General features: G+C 42.7%; 2 protein-coding genes across 2 annotated transcripts; both read right to left on the bottom strand.

Moving 5' to 3' along the window:
- Positions 1–1,949: 1,949 nt before the first annotated feature.
- LOC109140946 (apolipoprotein L4) lies at positions 1,950–4,796 on the bottom strand. The gene is made up of 4 exons (XM_027285636.1): positions 4,609–4,796; positions 4,323–4,403; positions 4,117–4,227; positions 1,950–4,005 (listed from the first exon to the last, which is right to left on the bottom strand). The coding sequence occupies exons 2-4, from the start codon at positions 4,385–4,387 to the stop codon at positions 3,024–3,026; spliced, it is 1,158 nt and encodes a 385-aa protein (XP_027141437.1). The 5' UTR covers positions 4,388–4,403; positions 4,609–4,796; the 3' UTR covers positions 1,950–3,023.
- A 1,779-nt stretch (positions 4,797–6,575) lies between these two features.
- On the bottom strand, positions 6,576–10,330 carry LOC109140947 (uncharacterized). Its single transcript, XM_027285633.1, has 4 exons — positions 10,223–10,330; positions 9,070–9,666; positions 8,867–8,986; positions 6,576–8,590 (listed from the first exon to the last, which is right to left on the bottom strand). The coding sequence occupies exons 1-4, from the start codon at positions 10,276–10,278 to the stop codon at positions 7,558–7,560; spliced, it is 1,806 nt and encodes a 601-aa protein (XP_027141434.1). The 5' UTR covers positions 10,279–10,330; the 3' UTR covers positions 6,576–7,557.
- Between the last annotated feature and the right edge of the window lie 2,436 nt (positions 10,331–12,766).

Genomic DNA, 12,766 nt, shown 5'->3' with positions numbered 1-12,766 from the left:
GAGCCGGCAGGAGGAGGAGGAGGAGTCGGTGTGGGCGCCGCCGCAGCCGAGGAGGATGCTTCTTCCGTGGATGGTGGAGGAGGATGCTGCCGCCGCCGCTGCTGCTGCTGCTGCTGCTTCTTCTGCTTGAATATCCAAATTCACCGTGGCAGTATCACACCCAGGACGGTCCCGTTTGTAAAGCCCTTGCGCCATGTAAGAGGAAGAAAAATAAATAGTGATGAATGTTGCAATCCCCCCTCCTCCTCTGCTGCTGCTGCTTCTCCCTCTCTGTGCGCGCTCGGATGCAGGTTTGGCCGCTTGCAGGAGGAAGAAAAATATATTACACAATCAGGAGAGAGACCTGCACAGATCCACGGACAGAGCTGGTGTTGTCACGATGTCAGCGGCGCTATACATTCAATCCTCGGAGGCTGGCCTCTCTCTCTCTCTCTCTCTCTCTCTCTCTCTCTCTCCCCCCCCTCTCTGCTCTCGGATGATCAGTGTAAAGAAGCTGCTCTTAATTCTGCAGACTTCTTCTTCCTCCTCTTCTCATTCTTCTTTTCTTTAAAAGGCCCACAGTGTATGTATGCATGCGTGCATGTGTGCGTGCGTGTGCATGCGTGTGTGTGCGTGTATATGTATGTGTGTGTGTGTGTGTGTGCGCGCTCCGTGCTGCAGCAATGGAGGCTCGTTGCTGGAAAGATATTAAAGATTTTTTAATTCCGTTTCTGTGAGTGGAGGGGGCGGAAGGAGGGGGAGTTCTCTCTCTCTCTCTCTCTCTCTCTCTCTCTCTCTTTGGAAAGGTAGATGGAGGATGACTGAATTGCATTTGTGCACACACGCTGGAGATTTATGCATTTATGTCTTATTATTTTGTCCCATCCAATTGTTGCGGCGCTCTCTCACGCACGTCCCCGCCACTCTTCCCTGAAGTAATCTCACTAAATGTCTTGACTTATCTCCTGTCATTAATAACTAGACTGCAGCTCGCAGCTTTAAGAAGGAGAGAAGAAAAGAAAAGGTGTCATCTTCCGATCGGATGATTCTCCATGAATGACAATTAGAGAACGAGGATGATGAATTTATCGTGTTTGAACACACACACACACACACACACACACACACACACACATTTCTGCGCTAATGCTTCACACTAATCACACAGGAGTGTGTGTGTGGAGTGTGTGTGTGTGTGTGTGTGTGTGTGTGTGTGTGTGAGGCTGTGGTGCTGAACGAACAGCTCCCTCCAGCTCTGCTTCCCCTCTGTGGAGTTTGGCGCCCCCTGCAGTTCAACGCTCCATATCACAACTAATAAAAGACAGTTAAAGCAACATTTTGTAACTTTTCTACAATAAAATAAAAGGTTTAAAGTCATGGTGATGTCACACTGACTTGTGCTCCGGGTACGATAACCCACGAGAAGTACGTAACGCTTTACGGCACTAAGTCACACAGCACCAACTGTTTCACTGATTCTGGTGAAACTGGATCATATTTTATGGAGGAAATGTTTTCTGGTTTTCCCTCTGATGTCCTCCGGCTGCTCCGCCTCAACTCTCTGTGATTTACAGAGTTTACTGATGGACAGTGAAGTAAACTGCTGACAGCTGTAGCTGCTGTTAGCTCAGTTTGTTAGCCGGGCTGTAAGCTCAGAGCACTGAGGGAGTGTTGGAGTTTTGGACCACCGGGAAGAAGAAGAAGAGGTTAACAGGCCCGGGATGTGGGACTGGAGCTGGTGTTGTGCCAGAACAGGAGCTGGGCAAGCTCCGCAGCCTCTATGGACATAATGACAAAGGAGGGTGATGTTGATGAAGGAAGCTAAGAAGTGAAGAGTGAGCGAGCAAGAAGCCACCGGACAAGAATGAATCTGGGACTGACTTTTAATCATTGGTGAAATAAAGAAAGACAAAACCAAACCACATTCTGCACACATTCTTAAATACGGGGTTTCAGTGTCTGACACATCATCACCTTTTGTTTTTATTTACATTTCACACAGTTTGCCACATTTCTTGGAAACAAGATGAAACCAGTTTTCATTCTGCAGCTTCTCGTCGAAGCTGGAGCTCTCCTGCAGACAGCAGCACTTTTCCCTGAAGAGAGACCTTGAGCTCTGACTAAAGACCTCTCTGATTCTCCCTCTCTGCCAGGATTTGGGACACCCTTCGCCTTTCATTAAATAATTATCCCTGACATGCGAGGAAGGGTGTGCGAATCAGGTCCCAGGCCCGCACCCGTACTGATCCCACGTGGACTCTTTATGCCAATCTGACATTAACTGAGCTGCAAGCAGCAAATCCAGCCCCTAATCGGGGCCTTGTTAGAGCGCCCTCGAGCATTAGCTCAGGGAGTACTTCCAGTGAATTGTCCTCTGGAGTAAAAGAAGGGAGAGAAAAAACAAAGGTTCTCTTCAAGGTGGTCGCACTTTGAACATTTCTATCCTCAGTAATTGAGCCTGATTAGGGGGAGTCTCTGGGTGAGGGTGCACCCATGGGTCCTGTAGTTTACAGGGTTAAAAACATTTCATTCATCCAGAAGGGAAAATTAGATTACACAGTGAGACAGTCCATAAAAAAAAACTCAGTATTTCTCGTGGTTTTGTTACTGTCAAAACTTGCAGGAAACACAGCAGCAGGAAGTACAGTTACAGACTCAAGGTGAGAATTACACAATAAAAAAGGAAACACTAAACAAGAAACCCAAATGACATGACAACTCTAAGCAAAATTATTATTAAATATTCTGTTTTATTTTGTACTCGTCCTTTTCCCTCTAATTTCAGACTCTGACTTCCTCTCTTTGTGTGATTTTCCCGCCTTTTTTAATCATTTGTCCCGCCCCTGATTGGTTTCACCTGTTTGTATAAAGAGTCCTTGTCCCCTTTTGTCTTTGCCAGTTCGAGTATCAGTTCTGATTGAAGTTTCATTTTTTGATTTTCCTTCTTATCCTCCTTGAGAGCTCTTTTTGTTTGACGGACTCAAATCCTGTTTGTCAAATGAAATGCAGCTAATTACTCAGACATGCTTTTATTTAGTTTGTCATCAGCTTGATCCGATGGACATTTCATTTGTTTTCTCCCTTCTTGGATAAAATGGCTTGTCCAGGACAGCTTGGTGTTTCTCTGATGTCAGCAGACCTTCTCGCAGGGAATCACAGATCTTCTGCCATGAGTCCATCTCTGATTTCCAGAGTGCAGACCTGGCTCTGATGAACTGTGAGACTTCAATCTTGCTGCCTTTGGACAGACTGATGCTGTCTTTGCAGATAAAGAAGATATCCATGCCGAGGAAAAGAGCATTGAGCGCGATGAAACCTCCTCTGGCTGTTTTGGACAGTGCAAGAGGGCCTTTGACTGCTGCCTGACCGATATCTGTGATGTCTGAGGCCACCTTGGGCGCGTTACGTAATGCTTTACCTTCCTGGGCCACCACCTTCCCAGCATTTGTAATCAACTCCTTACTTTTCAACAACTTAGCAGCAGAAGCGGCATCAAGAAGGGAATCAATGCCTCTTCCAACAGCACTAGCTTTGCAAAGCACCTTGCCTACTCCCACAGCCACATCTATCTCACTTGCCTCTATGTTGATGTCTGCTTGACTGGTCACCTCATCCAGACAATCCTGGAGACTCTGCACATCCTCCATGAAGCTCTGGAAGGTTTCACTGGCTTCCTTCTGATGTTTACGGTTCACTCCAACCTCTGTGGCGGTGGTGACACCACTGTTAACTCCACTGGCGATCCCCAGCCCTACCCCGGTCATAGTCAGAGTGAGAGACACTCCAGCTGTTACAGGAATCAGTGCCAAACCAACAATGGAAAGCACGCCTCCCACTGCCCCCACTGAACTGCCTGCCACACTGGAAATCTTCGCCCCCTTATTCATCCGGTCCAGCTGAACAGCACTGTCCTCTAAGTTGTTTAGAAACTGCAGCATCCTGGGTCGACGCTCATTGAACTCATCGATGAAGGCAGAACATGAAACTTCCTGAAACAAGAACACCGTCCGGACGTGCTGGTCCATCCTGATAAAGAGGGAAGATGAAAATTATATATGTTGTATTTCAGTGCACTGGATTTGCAGCTGTACCTAAAGCGAGTGTACAATTCTATATAATTTAAAATATAATACTTACCTGATTTCATCGAGCACATTAATGTGACAAAGCATCCTTTGTAAGTCATCTTCAGACAAATCCACACCGAGGTCTACCACAGATTTTGTGGACGTTATCAGGGGGAGCTGACTTTAAAAAGGAAACAAATTATAATAATTTTGTATGTAAAGCACCTGATTGGATAAAAATATATTTGGGACTGAACATACATGGATAATACTTACCTGAGTTCATCAAGGTGATTAACAGATGAATCCTCACCGAGGTCCACCAGAGTTTCTTTAGTCATTGTCAGAGGCCGCTGACTGAAAAAGGAACAATCACTTATTATTTCTTGTGTGTAAAGCATCATAATATGCACATAATGTGTATTTGTTGTGATTTTATTGTTAAATACTACCTTGCAACTGTCTTTCTGACTTAATATCTGTTATTTTATGGTAGAAAGGTTACACAATGCTGCATTTTCTTTAATGTTTCTGCTTTTAATTCTTTATTAGAACTTAATACCTTTTCTCCAACGTGTCACAGATCTTCTGAGTGGTCTGAATGTATTTGTCCAGCTGGTATGACAGCACTTCCACATTCTGAAGTCTGGGAAGGAAGAAGACACTCGCATCTCTTTTAAACTCGAGGAGGAGAGGGCAGATCAGTCGTGCGGCAGCGATGACAACCTGAACCTGTTCAGGGCTGATCCCCTCTGGCAGACTGTTCAGGGCTGATCCCCTCTGGCAGATGTAACACCTGGTTCTCCTCTGTGAACACATGAAGCGAGGTTACCGCCAGCTTCTCCGCTGCATCCAGGAAGCGGTCGAGCTCCTCCAGCCCTCTCAGAGTGTCCTCCAGCACAGCAGCCAGCTCCTTCTCCAGCTCTGCAAGCCGGCTGTCTGCAGTCACCTGGGTGAACTTGCTCTTCACATACTCCCACAAGGCTGCACCTTTACGCTCTGACTTGGTAACATGCTCTATGTTTAGGTTGATTTGTTTAGCCCTCTCCTTGATGTCCTTCATCATGTCCAACTCTGACTCCCTCCCGAGCATCCATTTCGAGCTCCTCTCACAGAATCCTCTCACTGTGTCGATGTAGATGAGAGTATCTGCGCTGTAGTGGCACAAGGCCTCCTGCAGCTCCTTTCTGTAACACAAAACAACTTAGTCTGCAGATGAATCACTGTCATCAAGTAGTGTTCGTCAAAAGAAATGAAAGGCAGATTTCAAATTGTAAAAAAATATCTGTACTTTACCCTTTCAAAGACATCTCTTGTGTTTTCTCAGCCTGCTCTGCTGCTTTGAACACTGACTGTGATGACGCCAGTACACATTAAGCCATTCGTTAAGGCTGGGCAGAAACTGCTCGTAGAAAAATGTAATCAAACAGGTTTAACCAGGCGTAATGAACACCTGAGATCATTCATAGATCACATTACTTTCAGCTTTTGTCTTTTTGTGTCATCTGGCACGTCTCCAGCATCTCAAAGCGTTCCTGAAAAAGCTGCAGGAAAACACAGGACAAAACAAAATGTATCCTCTGCAGGCCTCAGTATCCCACAATCCACTTCAAACCAGACGCTTGTTACTGTAACCTGCACAGTGTGAATATGTTTGAGAAAAGATAGCTAAGAAGTCACACTTCTGAGATAAGTTTGGCAGCATGTGCCAGACTGCATCACTGTAAACCAATCAGAAGATTCACCTGCTCTCTGTTCTTGTTGCATCATCACAATACCAGACGACTGATCATATAAAATGGTTGTTATGGTTGGATGGAGTGGCCTCACTGCAAGAAGGTTCCTGGTTTGAACCTTGGCTTCCTCCCACAGTCCGAAGACATGACCTAAATGAGTTAATGACTAAATTGAGTGCAAATAGTTGATTGTCTCTATGTGACCCCCCCCCCCGTGACCCTAATGAGGATAAGCAGTTACAGATAACTGATCGTTCCAAGGGAGGATTCAACCAGTTAACTGGCTGCTATGTCTTGTGTTGTCGAACTTTTTGCTTTCTTAAGTAATATAATCATAACAAATACACTTGTACGCCCTCCTCCTGTCCTCAATCACCACTTCACACAAGCTGCATTACCCCCACTTGCCTGCAGGTGTCACTGTTGGAGCACCTTAATTTATTTTTTGTAAATTTGTTTTAAAAAGTGATACTGAGATTTGGAAAATGGTTCATTTAAACTAATTACTCTTTTTTATGTTTTGCACACCTCTGTCCATGTGGATCAGCTTCATTTATGTGTCAGAAATGTGTCAGTGTATTGTCTTGGTAGGTTATGAGAATGCTTTTGTAGTCATGTCTTACCACACTTCTCTCTCTCTCCCTCTTGTCCTAGGCTTGTGTGGCCTAACCCAGAAATGAAACTCACTGTCATTAAAGTTTATATAATTTTTATTTTCCCAATAACAGTTTGTTTATTTGATACAAAAAGAGAAAGTGTAAGTAGAAAAATTAAAAGATTTAATTGGTTCTGTTCAATGCCTAGATGTGGTCAAATCAAAATAAATAGTTGTGACTGGTAAAATTAGAAGAGAGGATAAAGAAATCTTTGAATAAAAACAACATAATGACAGTAATAATCAAAATAAAGTAAGTATGAGATTAAGGATGAGTAAATGTTTAACATTAAAAACAAATCACCATAATGAGCTCAATGGAAACCCATTTTCTACAATAATCTTCACCAAGATATAAGTAGTAGGAGTATATAAAAAACATGCATATATAAAATATATTTTAAAAGATAAAAGGATCAATGAAAATACAAAAAATATAGACCTCGTAGCTTTGACTGACAACTTTAGTAATTGCTTATGGAGAAATCTTTCTTTTGATTTTGGTCTTTTTGTTTTTTAAAGAAGCATCTCTGCATATTTTCTCTTCTTCTCAACATGTTAAAACCTTTTTGTTTCCAATGCAGTACCCTTATTACCAAAAAGTGAAAATCAACATAACACATGATTTATCTTCTATAAGATATTGATGACTAAACATTCCGACATTATAAAGTTCAGATCATTTATCGTCCTTGATGAACATGACAAAAAAGACAATAATGGTTGCTCATTGAAAAGGCACGGAGGGACGTCTTTGACGGAGGATGGAGTAGAGTTCAAACAGCTGGATGAGGGTCCAGTGAGGAATAAAAGAGGCAGCTTAGAGAAGTTTGGTTTGTGGGTGTGGCACAGTGCTGTTGAGCTCAGACTGCATCAGCTGTGGCGAGCTGGCTGACGCAATGGAATGGCCATGGACCTGGGCTGAGACCAGGGCCAGGCCGGTGGTCTGTGGGCTCAGGAGGTGGAGCTGGAGGCCGAGGCAGGGGCAGAGGCAGTGGACTTTTAGCTTTTATGTCCAAAAGTTAGTAGTAAATAATCATCAAATATACATTTTAATGATTCTTGATGCTGAACAGTGAGCTAAAAGCTGAGCTGAATATTCACACATGGTTTGATCACGTTAACTAACCACATAGCTGATCACAGTGATCTCTGATAGCTGAGCACTACTGAATTCCACAAAGTTTAGAATTTCATCCACTTCATCAGTTAGTAGTTCCATCTCCACTTCTTTTTCTTTCTTCTTCTTCTTCTCTGGATAAAATGGCTTCTCCAGGACAGCTTGGCGTTTCTCTGATGTCAGCAGACCTTCTCGCAGGGAATCACAGATCTTCTGCCATGAGTCAATCTCTGATCTCCAGAGTGCAGACCTGGCTCTGATGAACTGTGAGAATTCAGTCTCGCTGCCTTTGTACAGACTGTAGCTGTCTTTGCAGATAAAGGCCACATCCATGCCAACGAACAGAGCATTGGCTACAATGAGACCTCCTCTGGCTGTTTTGGACAGTGCAAGAGGGCCTTTGACTGCTGCCTGACCGATATCTGGGATATCTGAGGCCAACCTGGGCACATTACGTAATGCTTTACCTTCCTGGGCCACCACCTTTCCAGCACTGGTCATTAACTGCTTGTTTTTGAACAACTTAACAGCAGAAGCAGCATCAACAATACCATTTTTTACAGCATTATAAAAAACCTTGCCTACTCCCCCCAATATCTGGTCTGTATCCCTTCTAGCGGCCTTCTCTAGACAATCCTGGAGACTCTGCACATCCTCCATGAAGCTCTGGAAGGTTTCACTGGCTTCCTTCTGATGTTTACGGTTCACTCCAATCTCTGTGGCGGTGGTGACGAGACTGTTGACTCCACTGGTAACTCCCATCCCTACCCCGGTCACTGTCAGAGCTAGAGACACTCCAGCTGTTACAGGAATCAGTGCCAAACCAACAATGGAAAGCACGCCTCCCACTGCCCCCACTGAGCTGCCTGCCACACTGGAAATCTTGGCCCCCTTATTCATCCGGTCCAGCTGAACAGCATTCTCCTCCAGGTTGTTTAGAAACTGCAGCATCCTGGGTCGACGTTCACTGAACTCATCAATGATGCAAGTTTCCCCCTGGAACAAGAACACCAAGCGGAAGTTTTGGTTCGTCCTGAAGAGGAAAGATGAAATTAAGAACAAATATGTTATAAATACAGACAAAAGCCGGATGTTAGCTAGCTCGACTCGCAGAAATCTCTGCTGCCCATCTATGATTTCAGTAATTTTGCATATAATCATTTGGGTAATTTAACATTTGTAACATTCATTCCTTTCTATAGTCCAACAGGATCCACTTTTTTGGACATGGGGTTATCATGAGTGTTTTAGATAGCTGGTAACTGCATGGCAGTTTCACAAGTGTTGCGTCAAAATTAAAACTGCGAACCTGATGTCATTGAGCTGTTTAATGTGCTGAAGCATCCTTTTTATGTCATCTTCAGACAAATCCACATCGAGGTCTACCACAGCGTTCATAACCATCTTCAGTCCAAAGTCACAGAAGGAGCTGTGAAAGACAAAGTTGTAAATGTTTACTTCCTAAAATACATGTTGCAATGTGCATAACAGTCTGAAAAACTGTCAGTTCACCTTTTCTCCAACGTGTCACAGATCTTCTGGGTGGTCTGAATGTATCTGTCCAGCTGATATGACAGCACTTCCACATTCTGAAGTTTGGGAAGGAAGAAGACACTCGCATCTCTTTTAAACTCAAGGAGGAGAGGGCAGATCAGTTGTGCAGCAGCGATGACGACCTGAACCTGTTCAGGGCTGATCCCCTCTGGCAGATGTAACACCTGGTTCTCCTGCGTGAACACATGAAGCGAGGTTACCGCCAGCTTCTCCACTGCATCCAGGAAGCGCTCGAGATGCTTCAGCCCTATCAGAGTGTCCTTCAGCACAGCAGCCAGCTCCTTCTCCAGCTCTGCACGTCGCCTGTCTGCAGTCACCTGGGTGAACTTGCTCTTCACATACTCCTTCAAAGCCTTACCTTTACTCTCTGACTTGGTAACATGGTCTATGTTTAGGTTGATCTTGTTAGCCCTCTCCTTGATGTCCTTCATCATGTCCAACTCTGACTCCCTCCCGAGCATCCATTTCGAGCTCCCCTCACAGAATCCTCTCACTGTGTCGATGTAGATGAGAGTATCTGCGGTGTAGCGGCACAAGATCTTCTGTAGGTCCTCTCTGTAACACAAAACAGCTGTCTGTATATTATTCTGTCATCCAGGTATATTTAGTGAATTTGTTTGCTGTAAGGAAATAGTTCAACTTTTAGTTATTGTCTGGCTTCGCTCATTAAGCCTCACTAAGGCTAGGCAGTCAGACTCGGCAGACTCTCACAACAGTGTTGTATAACTAAAAGGAAATGGTTCTATATCAAAGAGTTGCTGTGATGTGAAGCTTTTAAGGAGCAGAGAGCATGACATTGTGACATGCCATTCGCCAGACATTGTTGTCATACCTACCTTACCACATATCTGTGATATCTGTGATATAAAACCAGTGTTTTTCAAGCCGTTCAGTGATTTGCCTCATTTGGTATTAATAGGCCTTTAGTATGTAAAACATTCAGTCTAAAATTCCTACACTTGTCGCGGTGCACCAACTGTTGGGAACTGTAACCTGCTCTATATTGAAAGTGTCATGAAATAACTTCTGTTATTATTTGGTATATAAATGAAAATGTAACAATTCACTTAATCTCTGAGGTCAAATATGTTACATTTTCTGAGTGTCCCACCCATGATGGAGCTTTTGAGGGTGTGGCACTGAAACTATGGTATGCTCTGGCCTCATGGTCTGCTGACTTTGTGGACTCTCGTGGCTTTTCCGGTCCACCAAACACTCAGAGCCGTATCGGTGGAGATAATGAATGAGAGTGATAGAGCGCAGATTCACACGCTGATGGCATAGGCTGCCATGCCTCAGCACAGCAATACATACACACACCAATGTTAAAGCCATTGGGAGCAATGTAAATTAACCAAACTGTTATTTTAAGTATTATTCCATTAAAGATTAATTATAATTATTTCTCATTTCAACTCATCAACTTTTCTTTTAAGGTTAATCTTATTAGTTTTACATTTAGGTGTACTTTTACATTTTATCTCTGGACACAAACGCTTTTCATTACATCTTTTTTTTTTTTAAGCAAAGCTTGTACAAAGCTGCACTGCTCTCTTCAGGCCAAATGTTCTTTAACCACACCCAATGAGTAAAAGCACAAACATGGCAATGAATCGAAAGTAAAATTATATGGGCAAAGAAAACAATGCATACCACAGCGTTTTCTTTTTTTATCTTTCTATTGTCTACTTCATCTTTTTATTGTGCTTCTATTGTGTAATCTAATTATTGCGTTTTATCTTGTTGTGCAGCACTTTGGAAACCTTGTGTTTGCTAAATGTGCTATATAAATTAGGTGGATTGGATTGACTCAGGTGGTTGCGCAGGTTGTCTATTATGTCTACTACTTTTTTTAGGTACCTATTTTATTTTCTAACTTTTCCTCAACATATTTGTCTTCACTGTAAAATAGAAATGTTTCAATGTGTACTTTTACATTCAAAAAGTAATTCACAGAAAATCAAAATTATTACAGTCGTTTTCTGTTTTTCTAAATTCTATACAAATCTCTGAAGAATTTTAGACTTTGTCTGTAAATTAACAACCACATTTTAACTATTGTATATAATTAAAATGTGCAAAAGTGATCTTAATTTGCTCCCCTCTAATAAAAAACACATCAAACATCATATCATCTACACATCAATAATAAATCTTCACAACTTTGCATAAACAAACAACTTTATCTTATCTATGTCAGGCTTTGTTGTGAATAAACTCTGAATGTTGTTTACCTTTTCCTTGACATCTCTCTGCTAGGCACGGTGTCTACAACTCCACTGAGATTTCTTTGTTATTAGTTGCTTGGATTAAAAAAAAGGAAAGAAGTTGAAATTTAAAATGTTGTTATGACTGTGGTCATATTTTTGTAGTCTGCTGTGTGTTTGCTTGTGTGCCCTGTGTTATTTTTGTTGTCAATTTTATATGTAAATAGGGATGTGCCATCCCCGGGAGGTGATTGGTGGAGGGATTCCAGGCCCTAGCCTGTGATTGGCTGCAGCTGTAAACCACCTGGAGACAAGATGGTGGCTGTCAGGTAGACGACCTGCACTTCCTCATCCTCCTCCTCTTCCAGATAGAATTGTTTTGGTAGTTGTTTTGGCCTTGGTCCACCCTGAAGATGATACCTTAGTTATAGTTGTTTGTTCTCTGAGTTTTGTGAATAAACCATTTTCTTTTTGTAACCAGGTTGAAATTATATCTTTACTTTTACGTTTGAAATGTCACCAAATCCTGATGAATATTGTTTTCTATATGTTTTAGATGTGTTTTATTGCCTATATCTATGCCTGAATGTTGTATTCAGACTAAGTGTTAATACCTGTACTGTCACTTTAAGAGGTCGCAGGCCTCTCATCCCGGGCTTCTCTCAGTTCGCGCCACACTAGCTGAGAGGAGGTAATATATTATTTTGCTCGTCATTTTCATCGACATTTATTTGGGTTTTTGCACAATGCAAACATTGTTTAATGCATGTATGTGTTCGTTTTTAGGTTGTGAACATGCAGTTAATGTGCCAGTTGAAGATAAACCTTGTAAACAGACTTTTTGCAAGTTAAAGTAGACATGTTTCCACATGTTGGTCTACAGAGTTTATAGACACTCAAAAATGATCCGTCGCTAACTTTGTCTGTCCTCTGTAGTAGCCACTGAGGAAGACAGCAAACCTTGTGTGTATTTTCTCGACAACGGTGTCTTGATGAGACGGTGGAGTCCCGACTCCAGTGAGACACGCGTTGTGAACCAGGTGGTTGTACCAGCAGCATTTAGGGCACAGGTTCTGAATCTCACACATGACTCTACTTTAGCTGGCGAGGTATTGCTGCACCTGTCATGTGTGTCAAGCTGTTGGAAAGCCAAATCAGACTGTCCCTCTGGCCCCCCTAAAACCCTCACTAAATTCTTTGCATCTTTTGGTTTGCCTAAAACGATACAAAGTGATCAAGGCACAGATTTCACATCCAAACTGTTTGCACAAGTAATGAAAGAACTAAAAATCAAACACATAACATCCAGTCCTTACCATCCAGAGTCCCAAGGCGCACTTGGACTTCCATTTTGAGTTGATCTTGTTTTCTCCTGTTTCGTTAGTTAGGAAGGTAAGTCCATAGTCATTTGTTTTCGGAGGTAAGTGATTTATTTTCCAGATAGAAAT

Source organism: Larimichthys crocea, chromosome XII, assembly GCF_000972845.2.
Source record: "Larimichthys crocea isolate SSNF chromosome XII, L_crocea_2.0, whole genome shotgun sequence".
NCBI classification, from domain to species: Eukaryota; Metazoa; Chordata; class Actinopteri; family Sciaenidae; genus Larimichthys; species Larimichthys crocea.
The sequence above is the reverse complement of the archived record's forward strand: the minus strand, read 5'-3'. Positions and strand labels throughout refer to the sequence as shown.